The 14,003-nt window shown below is 55.9% G+C and overlaps 3 protein-coding genes across 3 annotated transcripts; 1 reads left to right on the top strand and 2 right to left on the bottom strand.

Annotated features, from left to right (window-relative positions):
* Positions 1-513: 513 nt before the first annotated feature.
* On the top strand, positions 514-2,198 carry NCLIV_004740 (putative acetyltransferase domain-containing protein; the record flags this gene model as incomplete). The annotated part of the gene is made up of 2 exons (XM_003879983.1): positions 514-1,534; positions 2,146-2,198. 2 exons carry the CDS (start codon positions 514-516, stop codon positions 2,196-2,198), a joined length of 1,074 nt encoding a protein of 357 aa, XP_003880032.1.
* Positions 2,199-4,180: 1,982 nt separating this feature from the next.
* On the bottom strand, positions 4,181-5,395 carry NCLIV_004730 (hypothetical protein; the record flags this gene model as incomplete). The annotated part of the gene is made up of 2 exons (XM_003879982.1): positions 4,181-4,371; positions 4,444-5,395. 2 exons carry the CDS (start codon positions 5,393-5,395, stop codon positions 4,181-4,183), a joined length of 1,143 nt encoding a protein of 380 aa, XP_003880031.1.
* Positions 5,396-7,898: 2,503 nt separating this feature from the next.
* NCLIV_004720 (putative ribosomal RNA large subunit methyltransferase J) lies at positions 7,899-11,639 on the bottom strand (the record flags this gene model as incomplete). The annotated part of the gene is made up of 5 exons (XM_003879981.1): positions 7,899-8,019; positions 8,692-8,753; positions 9,093-9,284; positions 9,809-10,000; positions 10,803-11,639. 5 exons carry the CDS (start codon positions 11,637-11,639, stop codon positions 7,899-7,901), a joined length of 1,404 nt encoding a protein of 467 aa, XP_003880030.1.
* Positions 11,640-14,003: the final 2,364 nt, after the last annotated feature.

The following is a 14,003-nucleotide window of genomic DNA, read 5'->3' as shown; positions in this document are numbered from 1 at the left end:
AGACAGAACTTGCAGGAGTTTTTTGCGGAGGAAAGAGCGATGTAGGGCTTCGTCGCTGACGCGTCTTCCAAATTTTTGCGGGCTACTAGCAACGCACGAACCGCCTGTCACACAAGGTTCACCAGGGCCCTTTCCCGAGCGGAAGAATTTCGAGGCGGAGAGGACTCTGTTGAGTCGGCGAGAAGAGGCGTGCCCTCTCTTGGACCTTTTTCGCCTCTCCGCGTATGCTGCGCCGTCGCCTTCTCCCGGAAAAAGCGATCTACACGGACAGCTCTGTGGCTGGTTCCTCGTGAAAAACACCTGTTTGGTCCTTTTTCGAATCTACCCGGCCTGTTCGCTTCCTCGCGCTCTCGCCATCCGTGTTGGGCTCCGTCGCTTCCTGTGACCCTCCGTTCGAAACCTCTCCGCCTCTCTCTGTTTCTGCCGTTCGTCTGCTTTGGGCCTTCTTTCCCGACGCGCTTCTCGCTGTCGCCCTGTCTCCGTTTCGTCAGAGTTGTGTCTCTTTCCGCCTCCATGTTGCTTGCCTCGGGCGACGCGTTGCGGCAAGAGGGCGGCATCGGCTGCGCCCCAGACAGCGAAGAGCGGCGGGGCAGGGGTCTTCGCTGGTTCAGCTTCCCGGGCGTGCGAGGGGCGAGGGGGAAAGGCGCCGACGATGCGGCTGTCGTTTCCGTTGCAGCCGCCTTCTTCTCCGCCGTCTCCTGTCTGACCAAACAGGGACTGACGGAAAGGCGCTCGGCAGTTGAAACGGAGGAGAAACGCGCTGCAGGAGAGGCGAAAACGGACACCCGTGCAGGATGGGGAGACTGCGCGATAGAAGGGAGAGGCGCGTCGAGCATCGCGGCAGAGAAGGCAAGCGGCGAGACCCGAGCGGCCAGCCTGGGGGAGGGCCTAAGGGCGGGGGGGGAAGGAAAGGGAGAGGGAGAAGCGAACGCGAGGAAGGACGCGCGAGAAGACGCTCCAGCGAGGGGTACGCGATCGGGATTAGGAGAAGGCGATTCGGCGGAGCGCGCAGATTTTTTGCGAGAGGAAGCCTCGCGAGCGGGCGGTGAACAGTTGGGAACCGCGCGAGACGCGGAGAGGGAGGGAGAGAAGGAAGGCCAAGAAGAGGAGCAGACGACTGTACAAGTCCGTAGAGAGGCCGATTTTTCCTCCGCTTCTTTTCCCTCGTGCAAAGACACGGTCGTAGTCGACGACGTCGTGGCGCGTTTGCACGATCCGGCAATGAAGACGCTGCTGGACGAGAGCAACGCTCTGTCGCTGCGCGTTTTTGAGCAAAAGTGTCTCGAAGTAACCTCGAAGAAGAAGTGGCGCCTCCGCATTTTGACCGAGGCCCCGTCAACTCCGGCTCGTCGATGCCTCGGGTTCATCGTGTATCGCATCGACTTGACGCTGCAGGCGCTGCAGGTGGGGAAGATCGCCGTTCTCGAAGACTGCCGAGGACGCGGTTACGGGAAGAAACTCGTGAAGGGAATCATCCAGGTTGCGAAAAGCAACAGGGGGTTGACCTCGATCAACCTGTCTGCCTTGAAGCCCGGTAAGCGGAGCTCGTTGTGGGTAGTGTTGGACGAAGGGTTTAGATTTGAGTTTTTCCAGATCGAAAAAGCCGCTTGTGGCTTTTTGCCCCTAATAAGTGCATTCAGAATCTATTCAGGAGAGTCCAGGGCACTTCTGAACCCGAACATTTGCAAGCAGCCGGAACTGGAAACATTCAGCGAGCGACCGAAAAACGACGCAGCGCTCAGGTCTTCGTTTGAGGAAGGGTTCGCTCGACAAGGCCCCGCCGCTATCAGCATATTTGCTAGGTGTGCCTTTCTCTCTGCCGTCGGAAGGGAATCTCTACCGGTGGTCCGTTCTTTCGTTTTTTGGCGTGGAGTGTGCTGGGCGCCCCCGCTCGTCTCTTGACCGCCGTGGCGTCGTTTGCTTTTGCTGGAACTGGAAACTGCTCCCTGTGTCTGTCTGTCCGTCGCTGAGTTTGTGCCACACTCGGTTCTTTCCTCCCCGCTGGGCGTTTCCTCAGCGGTTGGCTTCTACACGGCGCTGGGCTTCAAACGTCACGACGACATTCCCTTGCCGGAAGAAGAACTGTCGGCGCCTCAAGTGTACATGGAGATGCAGTTGCGACGGCGTGCGTGTGTCGGTGGGCAGGTGAAGAAGAAATAAAGGTATCTGGTGAAAACGGCACTGCGCCGTGTCGATAGAGTTTTTGTTGTGGCCTCTCGCCCGGCAAATGCGAGCGGCGCCACGCGTGGTATCTCAGCAATCTTGTGCGTGTCATTGACTGCGCGCACACTTCGTTCTTCCATTTCGACTGTAAGAAAGATGAATGTGTGCAGTAGATGAGAAATCTCCTTATAGCGATAGATACGCGTGTATGCGTGCGCATGTCAACCGGTCATCTGTCTGTTCGTAGCTGGGGGTGGAGTGACCCGGGTTTGCTGCAGTGTATCGGCAGTCCCGGTAAAGCGCCAGGAAGAACCGGAGTATGCCCCGCGAGACTCTGGGGGAAGTGGGCGTCTGCGTGCTTTTGGAGCATTCTCTTTACCGCGCGCGTGCCCTTCCATGTATAGTTTATTTGTGCGCGCGATGGCAAAAGGTCGTAGGTTGTGCGGCTAGTTTCGACAAGTAGACTTGGCCAAATGGGCCAGGCTGAGGTGCACTTACACTCCCTGGGACAGGTTGCAACGTTCGCTCTTCTGTGCAATGCTTTTTCTGTGGGAGAAATGCGTGGAGGCAGCCGCAGGAAGCCCGGTGAACGTGTTTCCCTAGCTGGTCGTGCCAACACGTTTCTGTCATATATCGCATGTGTTTGTCAAAGGTTCGGGGAGAGAGAGCCGCGAGGCGTATCCCGTGATTTCTCTCTCGCTTTGTCACTGTTTTCGCGCGAAGACAGATATCGCAAATGCACGAAAACACTATCGGGAAAATGTGGTCTCCCATACTTTAGACGAAGGGACTCACCGTGAGTGTCCTTTCGAACGCTGCTCGTGTTACACTCACGCATTGCGAGCTGCCTTGCAAGCGAAGCGACTCTCTCCTGTAGCAGCGAGGTTGAATGTCAATGATTCCCTTGAAATCTATTTGAAAAAAGAGGCTTGATAGTACTACCGTTACACTCGAGCCTCTTCATACACAAAAATCTATCCGGTTTCTGATAGTCCGGCATGTCCCCACGGGCACACGAGACGCGAAATTCGGCAAAAATGCTCCAGGCGAAAGCATCCTTCCTCCCCGACATGATTTTTGCACGCGTCCCCGGGGTTTAAACATTGCGCGACACGAAGTGCACGGACCTCGAAGATGTGTCCTGTCCCTCGATGACGATACTGTGAAGAACCTGATATTTTTCGCGGTTCACGCCGGCTAGGTGGCATGGCGAATCTTGTAACAGCTCCACCCTGTACACAGCTCACCCCCGGACTCCCCTGCTATAAACGGGAGTGCATGTAAAGAGCAGGGAAGTAAACGTTCGTAGCCTCCTTCAGGCACGTAAAAACAAAGTGGAACCCCTCCCTTGAGAGTTAGGTCATCACCCGCTTTTGGGAGGTAGGCGCGCAGGGAACGCGGTCAGGAGCCGCACTGCGACGCCGGCCGGTGAATTGCTTGGTTTTCAAGCGAAAGCGCCAAACAAGGCAGAGAAAACACGCGGAGAGAGATGCCTCTCCGCAAAGGTCTGACGTTTCCACGCACAGCTTTTTCCCGAATATCCGCCTCGCGCGCGGCGCCTTTCACTTTATTGCATGTCGTGGAACGAAGTCGCAGCTGCCTTCGCCATTCGGTGGCGTGGTATTTGTAGTTGCTAAGGAATTCTTGACACTTCAGCCTTTTCCACCAGACCAAAGCTGGTGTTCAACGTGCCAGAAACCGTCCTTGAGGGCGCCGCTGGGGTCGTACATGTACTGAAAATCGAAAGTCGGTTCATACTGTGAGACGGCCTCAGCAGTCCCTACGGCGTTGTACCTGCCAATGGACTGCAGGTCGCGTTCCCCCCTAAAGTACCCGGCTCCCAAAAAAGGCATACGGATCGCCTCGATTGGGTTCTGTTCTCCTTCCGGCGTTCTGTTGAACTCTGAAACAGCTCCAACAACGCCCTTAATCGTGGCCTGATCTGATCACAAAAATACGCAAGAGAATACGCCCACTCCAGAGATGCAGCGACATGGCCATACACACGGCTCAGGGTCTAGGTATACTGGCACACACGCAGGGGACCCAAAAGAAATCGCCAGGCACCCCGACGCCAGAGAACGACACGTCGTCCGATTCTGACTTCCCCCCCCTTTCTTTCAATCCTGCACGGGGTACTTTCTCTCGCACGCAGTTCGAAGAGTGATGCCTGCCGTGAGTGGTTCCACAGAACAACACGACAAACAACTATCACGGAAGTGACGCGGAGGTGCAAAGACACCGCGCCAGCGTTCTTCACGGGCGATGGCCCGGACTTACACGCCTGAGAATACGAGGCGTCAGGCGCGTTGCCTGAGGGTGCAACGGTGTACACCATGGCGTTGTTCTTCGGATCGCCGTACGGAGTGACTTCATCCTTCAGAATGTGGATGAACGTCGCACCGACGTTCCTCCCCGTTTGGGACTCGTCCCATCCGGTTCCTGGGACAACGCTGACGAAGCCGTAAGACCTGGCGAAAACCGGGGAACGGGCGCCAGTGTCTAGCTCTATCAAAGTTCTCGGATGTTGTACGGCGAGTCGAAGCAAATCTTCCTGGACTCGTTTACTGTGCTCAGAGAGCTGTTCAGGGGTCAGCCGGACCTCGTGCCTTCTTGCCTCCTCGGTGAGCAGCCTCGCCACCTCCCCGTTTACTCCCGCCCCGCCAATGAACAGCGCGTTCGTCCCCGCGTCCACCATTGCAACGCGCTTCTGTGGCTCCGGATCGTAGAGTGGTGTGAAGCCGTGGGGGGAATTCGACGGTCCAAAAAATTCTATTTGCCTGTTCTCCAAGCACGCCAGTAGCGCTGTGTGAGAGGCCGGCGGTGCTGGAAGGTCACGAGCCCCCACCTGGCGGACCCCGGTGGGAACATCTCGACGCTCCGTAGGGGGTTGGGAAGGAGCTTTCGGTTTTCCAGCGCGCGGTGGGGAATCTCCTGGTTCTTCAGGGGGGGGGGAATCTCCTGGTTCTCTTGGTTTCTGCGTCCACCATCGCCTGGCTACATACAGCGCAGCCAAGACTGCGGCCACGCCAACTACTCCCATAACAATGGCCTTCCGGTTCCTCCTCAACTTCGAGGTCAACGCCGACGTTCTTCGTGACACGAAAGAACCCCTAGAGCGGCCGCTGTGTGGAGCTGATCTCTGCGTCTGCAGTCTAATCCCCTCGCTCTGTTCCTCGACGTTATTTCTGCGTTCCTGAACGGGAACTTCATCAATGTCAGCTGGCGCCATGGTTTCCGCGATCCTGTCATCGGTCTCATAACCGAGACCCGGGGCCAGTACGCCCAGCAAGCAGCAGACTGCTGCGCACAGGACATATACCCGGCATCTCGAGACGCGCTCCCTTTTCACGTGCATAGTGGCGCTCTCGAAGCGGCACAAAGCCCCGCAAAAAGACAGGCGCAGCGAGAACATCTCTCGGCACAAACCGAAGCTCTGCGTCGGGCAATCGAACCCTCTGGGCACACCTGCGGCTGCGGGAGTGATCTCGCAACTCAGGCCACCACGGACAGCTTCCAATGGACACAGCAGCACTCGGTTGGAGCGTTCGTCCATGAATTCCACCTAGGAGCCAGGCACGCCTTCACCTCTCGAGTCTGCCGTTCCGCAGTTTCAACAGACACAGGGCGCGGTCTTCTGATGGAGAATCGCGATTTCATCAGTTCAGCGCCCTGAGCTCTCTATGCAAGAGGAGTTTGCTCGAAAAGCAATGGCGGATAGTCTAGGAGCGCCGCTCACTGACCGAGAATCGGACCACCAGGAACTGCGCGACGAAACTAGCTTGGAACGGCAGAGAGAGAGGCGACTGGCCTTCTTGAAAATATGCTCTGCACGCCGCAGGTAGTGCGTTCCCGATCCTCACCTAACTGAGATGCAGACGCACGCCGGACTCTCGAATCGTGCAACGCGAGATGAGTGACAGACGGACACGCGCGAAGCAGCTACCTATGATGCCGATAGAAGCAACGGACCCCCCAAGGAGCGCGGACGTTCGCTGTAGCGAAAGGCAAAAGATCACAAAGAGGAGGTCCGACACGCGTAGGATCCAGTAATTCAGACTGAGCAAGAAATATTCTGAACGGGTGAATCCAAGCTATGCAAACGTATTCCCGTGCGTGGCGGCACGCGGCCCCCACACTACACTGCACCCGCTTCCTTGAGAGCTACGAAGCGAAACGTCGGTCTAACAACGTAGTGCAGATCTAACTGCAGTACGCCAGGAATTTCTCAGTCTGCTTTCACAACAATAGCAGCTAAAAACACTTGCCACTCAGTTCCACATTCCCATCCGGTTGCTAGCGAAACACAGTAGCGGCGACGATATCTGCGAATGCTGACCTGCAAGAGAGGTTGCGGGAAGCGACAGGGGAAGTACTCGTCCATGCCGCTCTCTCGAACACCCCATACTACTTAAAGAGTCTCGAGGCCATCCAAAGCCCCCCCGGCGCTGTACTAGGCACATACAATCAGAGACGCGTCCACCGGAAAAGCTTCCCGTCGCTGCATCTCAGAGTCGGACGCAGCTAGCAAGCTGGTTCGATGTAAAAAAAAAATGCGATGGACATGCAGTGTCGTGCACTGCGGTTGCTCCGTTCAGCAAGGGCGTTGGCGCGGTTACGACCGAGACTTGCGAGAGTTGGAAACCATGCCACGGGGTGACTTGTAGTCTGTCCCCACACTTCTGTGAAAGAGTCTTTCCAGCAAGACGTGGCCGAGGACCGGTTAGTGGGGTGCGTCTTGTGGCGGCAAAAATGTGGACGAATGCGCAGAGTTTCCTTTCAGTCATCTGAGAGCCTTCCATTGCTCCAGGTCGGCGGATGAAACTTGGGGGGGGCCTCAAGCAATCAGCCGGTAAGCCGTCGTTCTCACGATGCAACAGAGCCTGTGCTCTCTAGCCAGGAACCACAGAGGGAGCACACAGAGTTTTTTTCTCGCCTAGACTTCGCCCAACGAGAGAGCGGTAGCGAAGGAACGTGTTGCAAGAAAGGCATCTACAGATTGTTCTCTCTTGTATTGATGCACCGCGGGTCACCTTGCCACTGTTCTGCCACGGAGAGGGCACCACCGCCCGGCTCGGAATTTTCTTTTTCTGCCGAATCCATGGTGCCGCCCAACCCAGTAGTCCCCCCTAGGATTGCAGAAAGATACACCGGACGCGCGGGCCGTAGCGCACCGCCGCGTTCCAAACTCGCAGTTTTATTTCCTCTCACAGTCGGATACAGGGAGCCGACCGCCATGGATCCTCGGCTCCTTCCGAACTGCAGCCCGAGAGACTGGCTCTTGCTAGCGAAACAGTGAGACGCTGCACTACAGACGCTGCAGGTCTATCTGTTGATTCATCGCGTACTGTGTGGCCGAAGCGAGACCGACCTGCAGAGAGGCATTCCTCTCGTCCCGGGCATTGTAGCCCGAAACACAGCTGTGGCCTACTTTTCTGTACGTTTTTCTCACAAAAAACGAGACCGTACAAATGAACCCCCAAGCGCTTTTTCGCGGCGACGGAAGTGAAACAGGAGTGAACCTGCGCTTCCCGGTTCCACCAGCTTCGCCCCGCGGATGCCGCCAGTTCACTCTCGCGTCTTTCTGTCCCATGCACGAAGACGAGGAAGACGATTTAGAGCGAGAAGAGGTCACAGTGAACCGGCCTTGCCTCTTCATGAGAACGCTTCTCACGCTTCTGATATCGGCCAGATGTCGTTTCGCCGCGACGGGGTTCTCTGTCTCCGGTGATACGTCACAGATAGCCTTCTTTACCGGTGAAGCAGCCTTTGAGCTGGACTTCCTCGGCGAGACGTTCTCGACCCAAAAAGTGTTGGCAGACGAAATACATTTCTCGCGATTCTGGGCGACACGCTCTGCGAGCAAATTACAAAATGGTCGGTAAAAAGACACATGCAGAAAACAGGGAGAGGAAAGGTCCATTTCAGTCTTTGCTTTCTTCCTCCGCTGTTTTTAGCGATTCCTCCCCTTGCCTCCGCACACCTTTCAGGGGAAGAGCTCCGGAACTGCGGCGACAGGAAGCTTGCGGCGACAGGAAGCTTGCGTCGCCAGTAGCTGCTGGTTCACCGGAGAAGCCTCAAATCGCTTTTCTACGAAGACCGCACGTGCTGTCTCGCTGTGCATCTCCGATCCGGACAAACCCGCACATCGTATCGCTCTCGTCAACGCAAAACCTGCCTTTTTGCGTGGATCCCCAGCGGTGCTCCAGGTCTTCCCATGCTTCTGTCGCTTTTGTCCAGCACTCTTCCGTAGGACAGATCCCTCGCAAGTCTCCTAGAACGATGGCTCTGTCCGCCGTCGCTGCTCCCGACTGGCAATCGGGAGCAGCGGCACCGTCGGCCTGCGCAGAACGTCGAATCACGTTTCCTTTTTGTTCTCCTCTTCTCCCGGCTAAGGGCGGAGTTTCCAGGCGTCAGGGCGCCGCGGACGAACCGGTTCGCGCACGCGTTCTGGGCCCTCTTCCCCTCTCTTTTCCGGTTTTCGCGAGCGGTTTCTACCGCACAGTTGGGGAGCTCTGCCGCGCGTACCTGGGCTTTGCAGAGGAGACTCTTTTGAACCGCGTACGCAGATAGATTTTGAAGTTGTTCGTCTCGCTGCCCATAAACATTTTCGTCACGAACGTTCATCCCAGCTTCAACACCTGACGGGGTACAACAGGCGGACAGCCTGTCTGCATGCCTTTGGGGATCTCGAAAGCAACGCGCTTCTGTCGGGTACGTTCGACCGAGAAAACGCCAGGAAAGTCGGAGACATCGCCGGACCACGCTCCCGAGAAGACCCGCAGTGCTCTGGATGGGGCCGCGGCACGTGCTCTCCATGTCCATGAAGCAAGGTCCCCTATTTCAGTTTCTCCCCCGACTCGTGCATCGTCTGCTACCAAGTGTGTTTCACTATTCTGCCCACCTCTTGATTTCGTCTCGCAGCTCACCTGCTCCATGAGGTCGGACGCGTGCAGACAAAGCTCGGCGCAGTTCAGGTGATCATCCTGCTTCACCCCGATGCATGCAGGCGCCATGTCGCTGAGGACGACGTCTGCCTTCGACTCGCCCAACCCCTCGAGGAGCGCCTGCAGCGTTCCTGCTTGGCCGACGCTGCCCTGGATGAACGTGTGGTGCGGGAGCTACGGGAGGAACAAAAAGAAAGAAAAGAAAGGGAAGAAAAGAAAGAAAGGAAATGAAAGGAAAGAAAGGAAGTGAAAGGAAAGAAAGGAAATGGAAAGGAAACGAGGCACGCAGGGGGGCGGGGAGCAAGAGATGCATTTCCGGAAGAATCAAGGTGATCCACCTGGCAGTTCTCTCCGGGTGTTCGTCCCCCTTCATGGGCCGTGGACGCGTTCCAGGAAAATCATTTCAGAACAAGGAACAGATGAGAAACAACACAAAGGGACGAGCCACGACAACCCGGAAAGAAGAGAGCGAGGGCGCGAGGACACAGGAGAGAGCGCGAGGACACAGGAGAGAACGCGACAGAGCGGAGGAGCACCACGAACGCATCGCAAGAGAAGGAGACAGAGACGTGAGGGCAGGGGAGGGAAGAGAAAGGTAGAAAAGGCGAACGAGGCACAGAAAGACGAAATGAGAAAGTGAGGGACAGGAAACCCACGAGCTCCTGCTGAGGAGGCGATCTTTGTGGTGAACCTCTTACGGGATCCATGGCGACAGGGTCAACCGCAACGACTCTTCCTTCTCCCCCGCCAGCGCGAATGCGGTCCAGAGCAACCTGACTCCAGCCTCCAGGGTACGCTCCGAGATCGACGACGACTTGGTTCTTCCGAAAAAACAAAAACTCATCATCCAGCTGCTCCAGTTTGAACGCCGCGCGACTGCGAAGGTTCCGCTACAAAAAACCCGCCATCCGAACTCACACAAATAAACTTCCAACTGCACACAGACACCTACCGACATGCACACATGCATACACGCACAAACATGAACACATGCATACACACGTATACACACATATCTACATGTATATATATATATGTGCATGCGTACGTATATGCTTGTTGATTGAGAGGAGTGATAGATCAGATGAGCAGATACTGCAGTCTGAAGTCGTTCTCTTGAGAGCGTAAAGGTGGCAAACAAACGCGTGCATGGTTGCAGGACGCTTTCCAATCAGAAGCTCCACTGACAGTCTTATCGGATAGGCACCGCACCGCATTTTATTCCACGCAAATAACTACTCTTCAGATGTGAGTACGTAGGAGCAAAAATGTACAGAGATAAAAAGACACGGCAGACCCACAAGAACCGGGTCAAGAACATATATATATGTATATATATATATATATATTTGTATATATGTATATGTAATGGAACATGGCTCGCATGCAGCATGCCGCAATTCAACTTGAGGCGTCGGTGACGCCTCGAGGATGTCATGAGGAAGAAAAAAAGTGAAAACTGTGCGCACGAAAGCGGAGACACGGAGGCAGTCCCGATGCCGTTTAAGTGAGGAAGGGAAAGAAAGAGGCAACACGGCAATTCACCAGTTTTTGCGATTCGATCCCGCAACGGTCCTACTGGCGAGATGAAGATACTGGTGGCTCCAGAGGGACAGGGGAACCACTGTGACACATCCTGCATCCCGAATGGAGGGCCGATAAACCGTCAAAAGAAAAGAGGTTTTTGCCTACCTCTTGCGCCCGAAGGACATATCTGTCGGTGATTTGCCTTTTAATCCACTCTGACGTATGGCGGCTGTTTTTGTTTCGGATGCGGGGTTCTCCCGAATACGACCGCCTTCCCACACTTTGGCTGTCTAGACACCCCCCTTGCGGCACGAGGGCGGCTTTGTGAGCGAGGTTCGCGCCCAGCGAAGTGTGACGAGCCGAGAGGGGCAGACAAGCGCGAGATTTGGCGAAAGGCGATATCGAAGGATGCAAGAAAGAGAGCGACGCAGACGAGAACACAGAGGGCCGTAAAGAGGCGGTGACAAGGGAAGCAGAGCGTGAGACAGAGGTAGAGGCAGCGGCAGAACCTGGACTCGAAGATGAGTACGGAAACGAGGACGAGGCGGAGGGAGAAGGCGAGAGAAACCGCCTGTTTGAGTGCACGAAGGGTAGCTCGATCGGAGTGGATACGTGTCTGGACACGAGGACAGCTGCGGGGGATTGTTTGCATGCCCCTTCGGCTGCGGAAAGACGAGGCGACCTTGCATTAACGTGTCTGGTGGAACTTGTTGCCTTCGTTGAGCTGAAGTGAGGCGCTTCTCCGCGCAAGAAATCAGACATTCGCTGAGTCCACCAATGCGCCTCAGCAAGAGGCAGGCGCCGTTGGTTCGCAGGCAGTTCAGGCCCTCGTTGGGCGTGTGGAAGAAACGTCGGAGGCCGGGCGTGCGACCGCGGGGGGACAGGGCCACCGCAGTGGATCCCTCGTGTCTTCGCCACCGCGGCAGCTTCTTCTAAGCTGCGCCGAAGAGGAGAAACGACGCTCGAGGAAGGTGAGCAACAAGAAGACACCCGCGCAGCCATCTCGTCCACCCTGGGAAGTCACTGCGTGGCGCGTGTTTCTCGCGAGAAGAGAACCTCAACGTGGAGGTTGAAAAACGCATGCATCACGGACTCTGGATCCACAAGGTGAATATCGTGTCTAGAGAACACTAAGTGAGCTGGAGCGAGCATGCGGTGGGAGACGGGGGAGAGAAAACAGAGACAGAGAGACACGAGAGCGACTCGAGAAGTTGCAGCTTTTCAACAGAGGGGAGAAACGGGAACACCCGTGGTTCCCGAGCGAGAGCAAGCAAAGGACGGGATCCGCTGGCTGAAGAGAAAGACAAGATGAGTGAAAGTTGAAAAAGCCGCAAGTGTGAAGCTGAGAAAGAAACAGAATGTCGGCTACGGACGGTCCCGGGGCTTGGCTGTGTTAAGCGTGCATGCGCACAATAGATTTCCGGCTGGCGAGCCCCGCGAGCTCCGCCAAACGGAGGAAGAAAAGATATTTCTAAACGCAGTTTGAGTTCGTGGAAATACGGGCGCCGGAGGGCTCTCATGCGTCGACTCAAACAGGTGGTTTTCCTGAGACGCCCACGGGCCCAGAACCTAGCCGCTCCGAGCTCTAACCCGAAGAACGCGGGATCGAACGCGGAGTTGAGTCGCAGAGAGGGTGTGTGCGTGCCCGTGTCCCTCGCAAGCTTCATTCCTCACAGGCACGTCGAACGCAGAAAGCAGAGGCTTCAGGACGGAAATGAAATGAAGCCCGACACCCGGCAGGCTTGGTTTTTGAGCCCCCAGCCTTGTGTGCGTTGTCAGCTATGGTGAAGAGCTATGCGTGTGCGACTTTTGTCTAGCCATAAGAAACGACTGTGTGTGCAAAATCTTAACCGTCGCCGAAAAACACATGCCGCAGTTCGACTCGAGGCATCGCCGCATCAGAAAGGATACCCCGAGGGAAGCTTGGAAAAGCCTCACATAGCCCATTCAAAGAATGTGCCTCGACGCCCTACACGCGTTTTCCTCCGCACCGGCTCCGTATCCGCGTTTTCCTCCGCACCGGCTCCGTATCCGCGCTTTCCCGGTTCGCTTCACGCGTCTCCATTCTCTCCGTTTGCAGCGGCGCTATGTAGACGGCACACCCAATCCTCGCGAGTACACATGGAGTACGGATCCTTAGCGACTGCCCAGGGGTGCACTCTGGACTGTTTTTTTTCCCAGCATCTAATCGCAGAAAGGGAATGGATGCGTGAGAGACGCTCAGAAGCAGTGGACCTACTATAGCTAGTTGCGATGGATATCTCCCCTGTAGAAGGTGCGCGAGCGAGCCGAGAAAGAGTTGCATTCGGGTGTCGCTGCCTCTCAGACTACCTTGCCACATTTCCCTCTACGAGTTCACCTGGCAACTGTGCACGACAGACACGAAACGCCCTGGCACGTGTGTGTCGCTGGAGAATTCGCTGCCGGATTTTGGGAACAACCAGTTGGCGGCCCCCCGCAGTCGTGATCTACATTTCGAGATGGCGCCGCTGTGCAGTCCTCGACAGCTGCAGTGTATCGGCAGTCCCGGTAAAGCGCCAGGAAGAACCGGAGTATGCCCCGCGAGACTCTGGGGGAAGTGGGCGTCTGCGTGCTTTTGGAGCATTCTCTTTACCGCGCGCGTGCCCTTCCATGTATAGTTTATTTGTGCGCGCGATGGCAAAAGGTCGTAGGTTGTGCGGCTAGTTTCGACAAGTAGACTTGGCCAAATGGGCCAGGCTGAGGTGCACTTACACTCCCTGGGACAGGTTGCAACGTTCGCTCTTCTGTGCAATGCTTTTTCTGTGGGAGAAATGCGTGGAGGCAGCCGCAGGAAGCCCGGTGAACGTGTTTCCCTAGCTGGTCGTGCCAACACGTTTCTGTCATATATCGCATGTGTTTGTCAAAGGTTCGGGGAGAGAGAGCCGCGAGGCGTATCCCGTGATTTCTCTCTCGCTTTGTCACTGTTTTCGCGCGAAGACAGATATCGCAAATGCACGAAAACACTATCGGGAAAATGTGGTCTCCCATACTTTAGACGAAGGGACTCACCGTGAGTGTCCTTTCGAACGCTGCTCGTGTTACACTCACGCATTGCGAGCTGCCTTGCAAGCGAAGCGACTCTCTCCTGTAGCAGCGAGGTTGAATGTCAATGATTCCCTTGAAATCTATTTGAAAAAAGAGGCTTGATAGTACTACCGTTACACTCGAGCCTCTTCATACACAAAAATCTATCCGGTTTCTGATAGTCCGGCATGTCCCCACGGGCACACGAGACGCGAAATTCGGCAAAAATGCTCCAGGCGAAAGCATCCTTCCTCCCCGACATGATTTTTGCACGCGTCCCCGGGGTTTAAACATTGCGCGACACGAAGTGCACGGACCTCG

Source organism: Neospora caninum, chromosome II (genome assembly GCF_000208865.1).
Source record: "Neospora caninum Liverpool complete genome, chromosome II".
In the NCBI taxonomy this organism is placed as follows: Eukaryota; Apicomplexa; class Conoidasida; order Eucoccidiorida; family Sarcocystidae; genus Neospora; species Neospora caninum.
The sequence above is the reverse complement of the archived record's forward strand: the minus strand, read 5'-3'. Positions and strand labels throughout refer to the sequence as shown.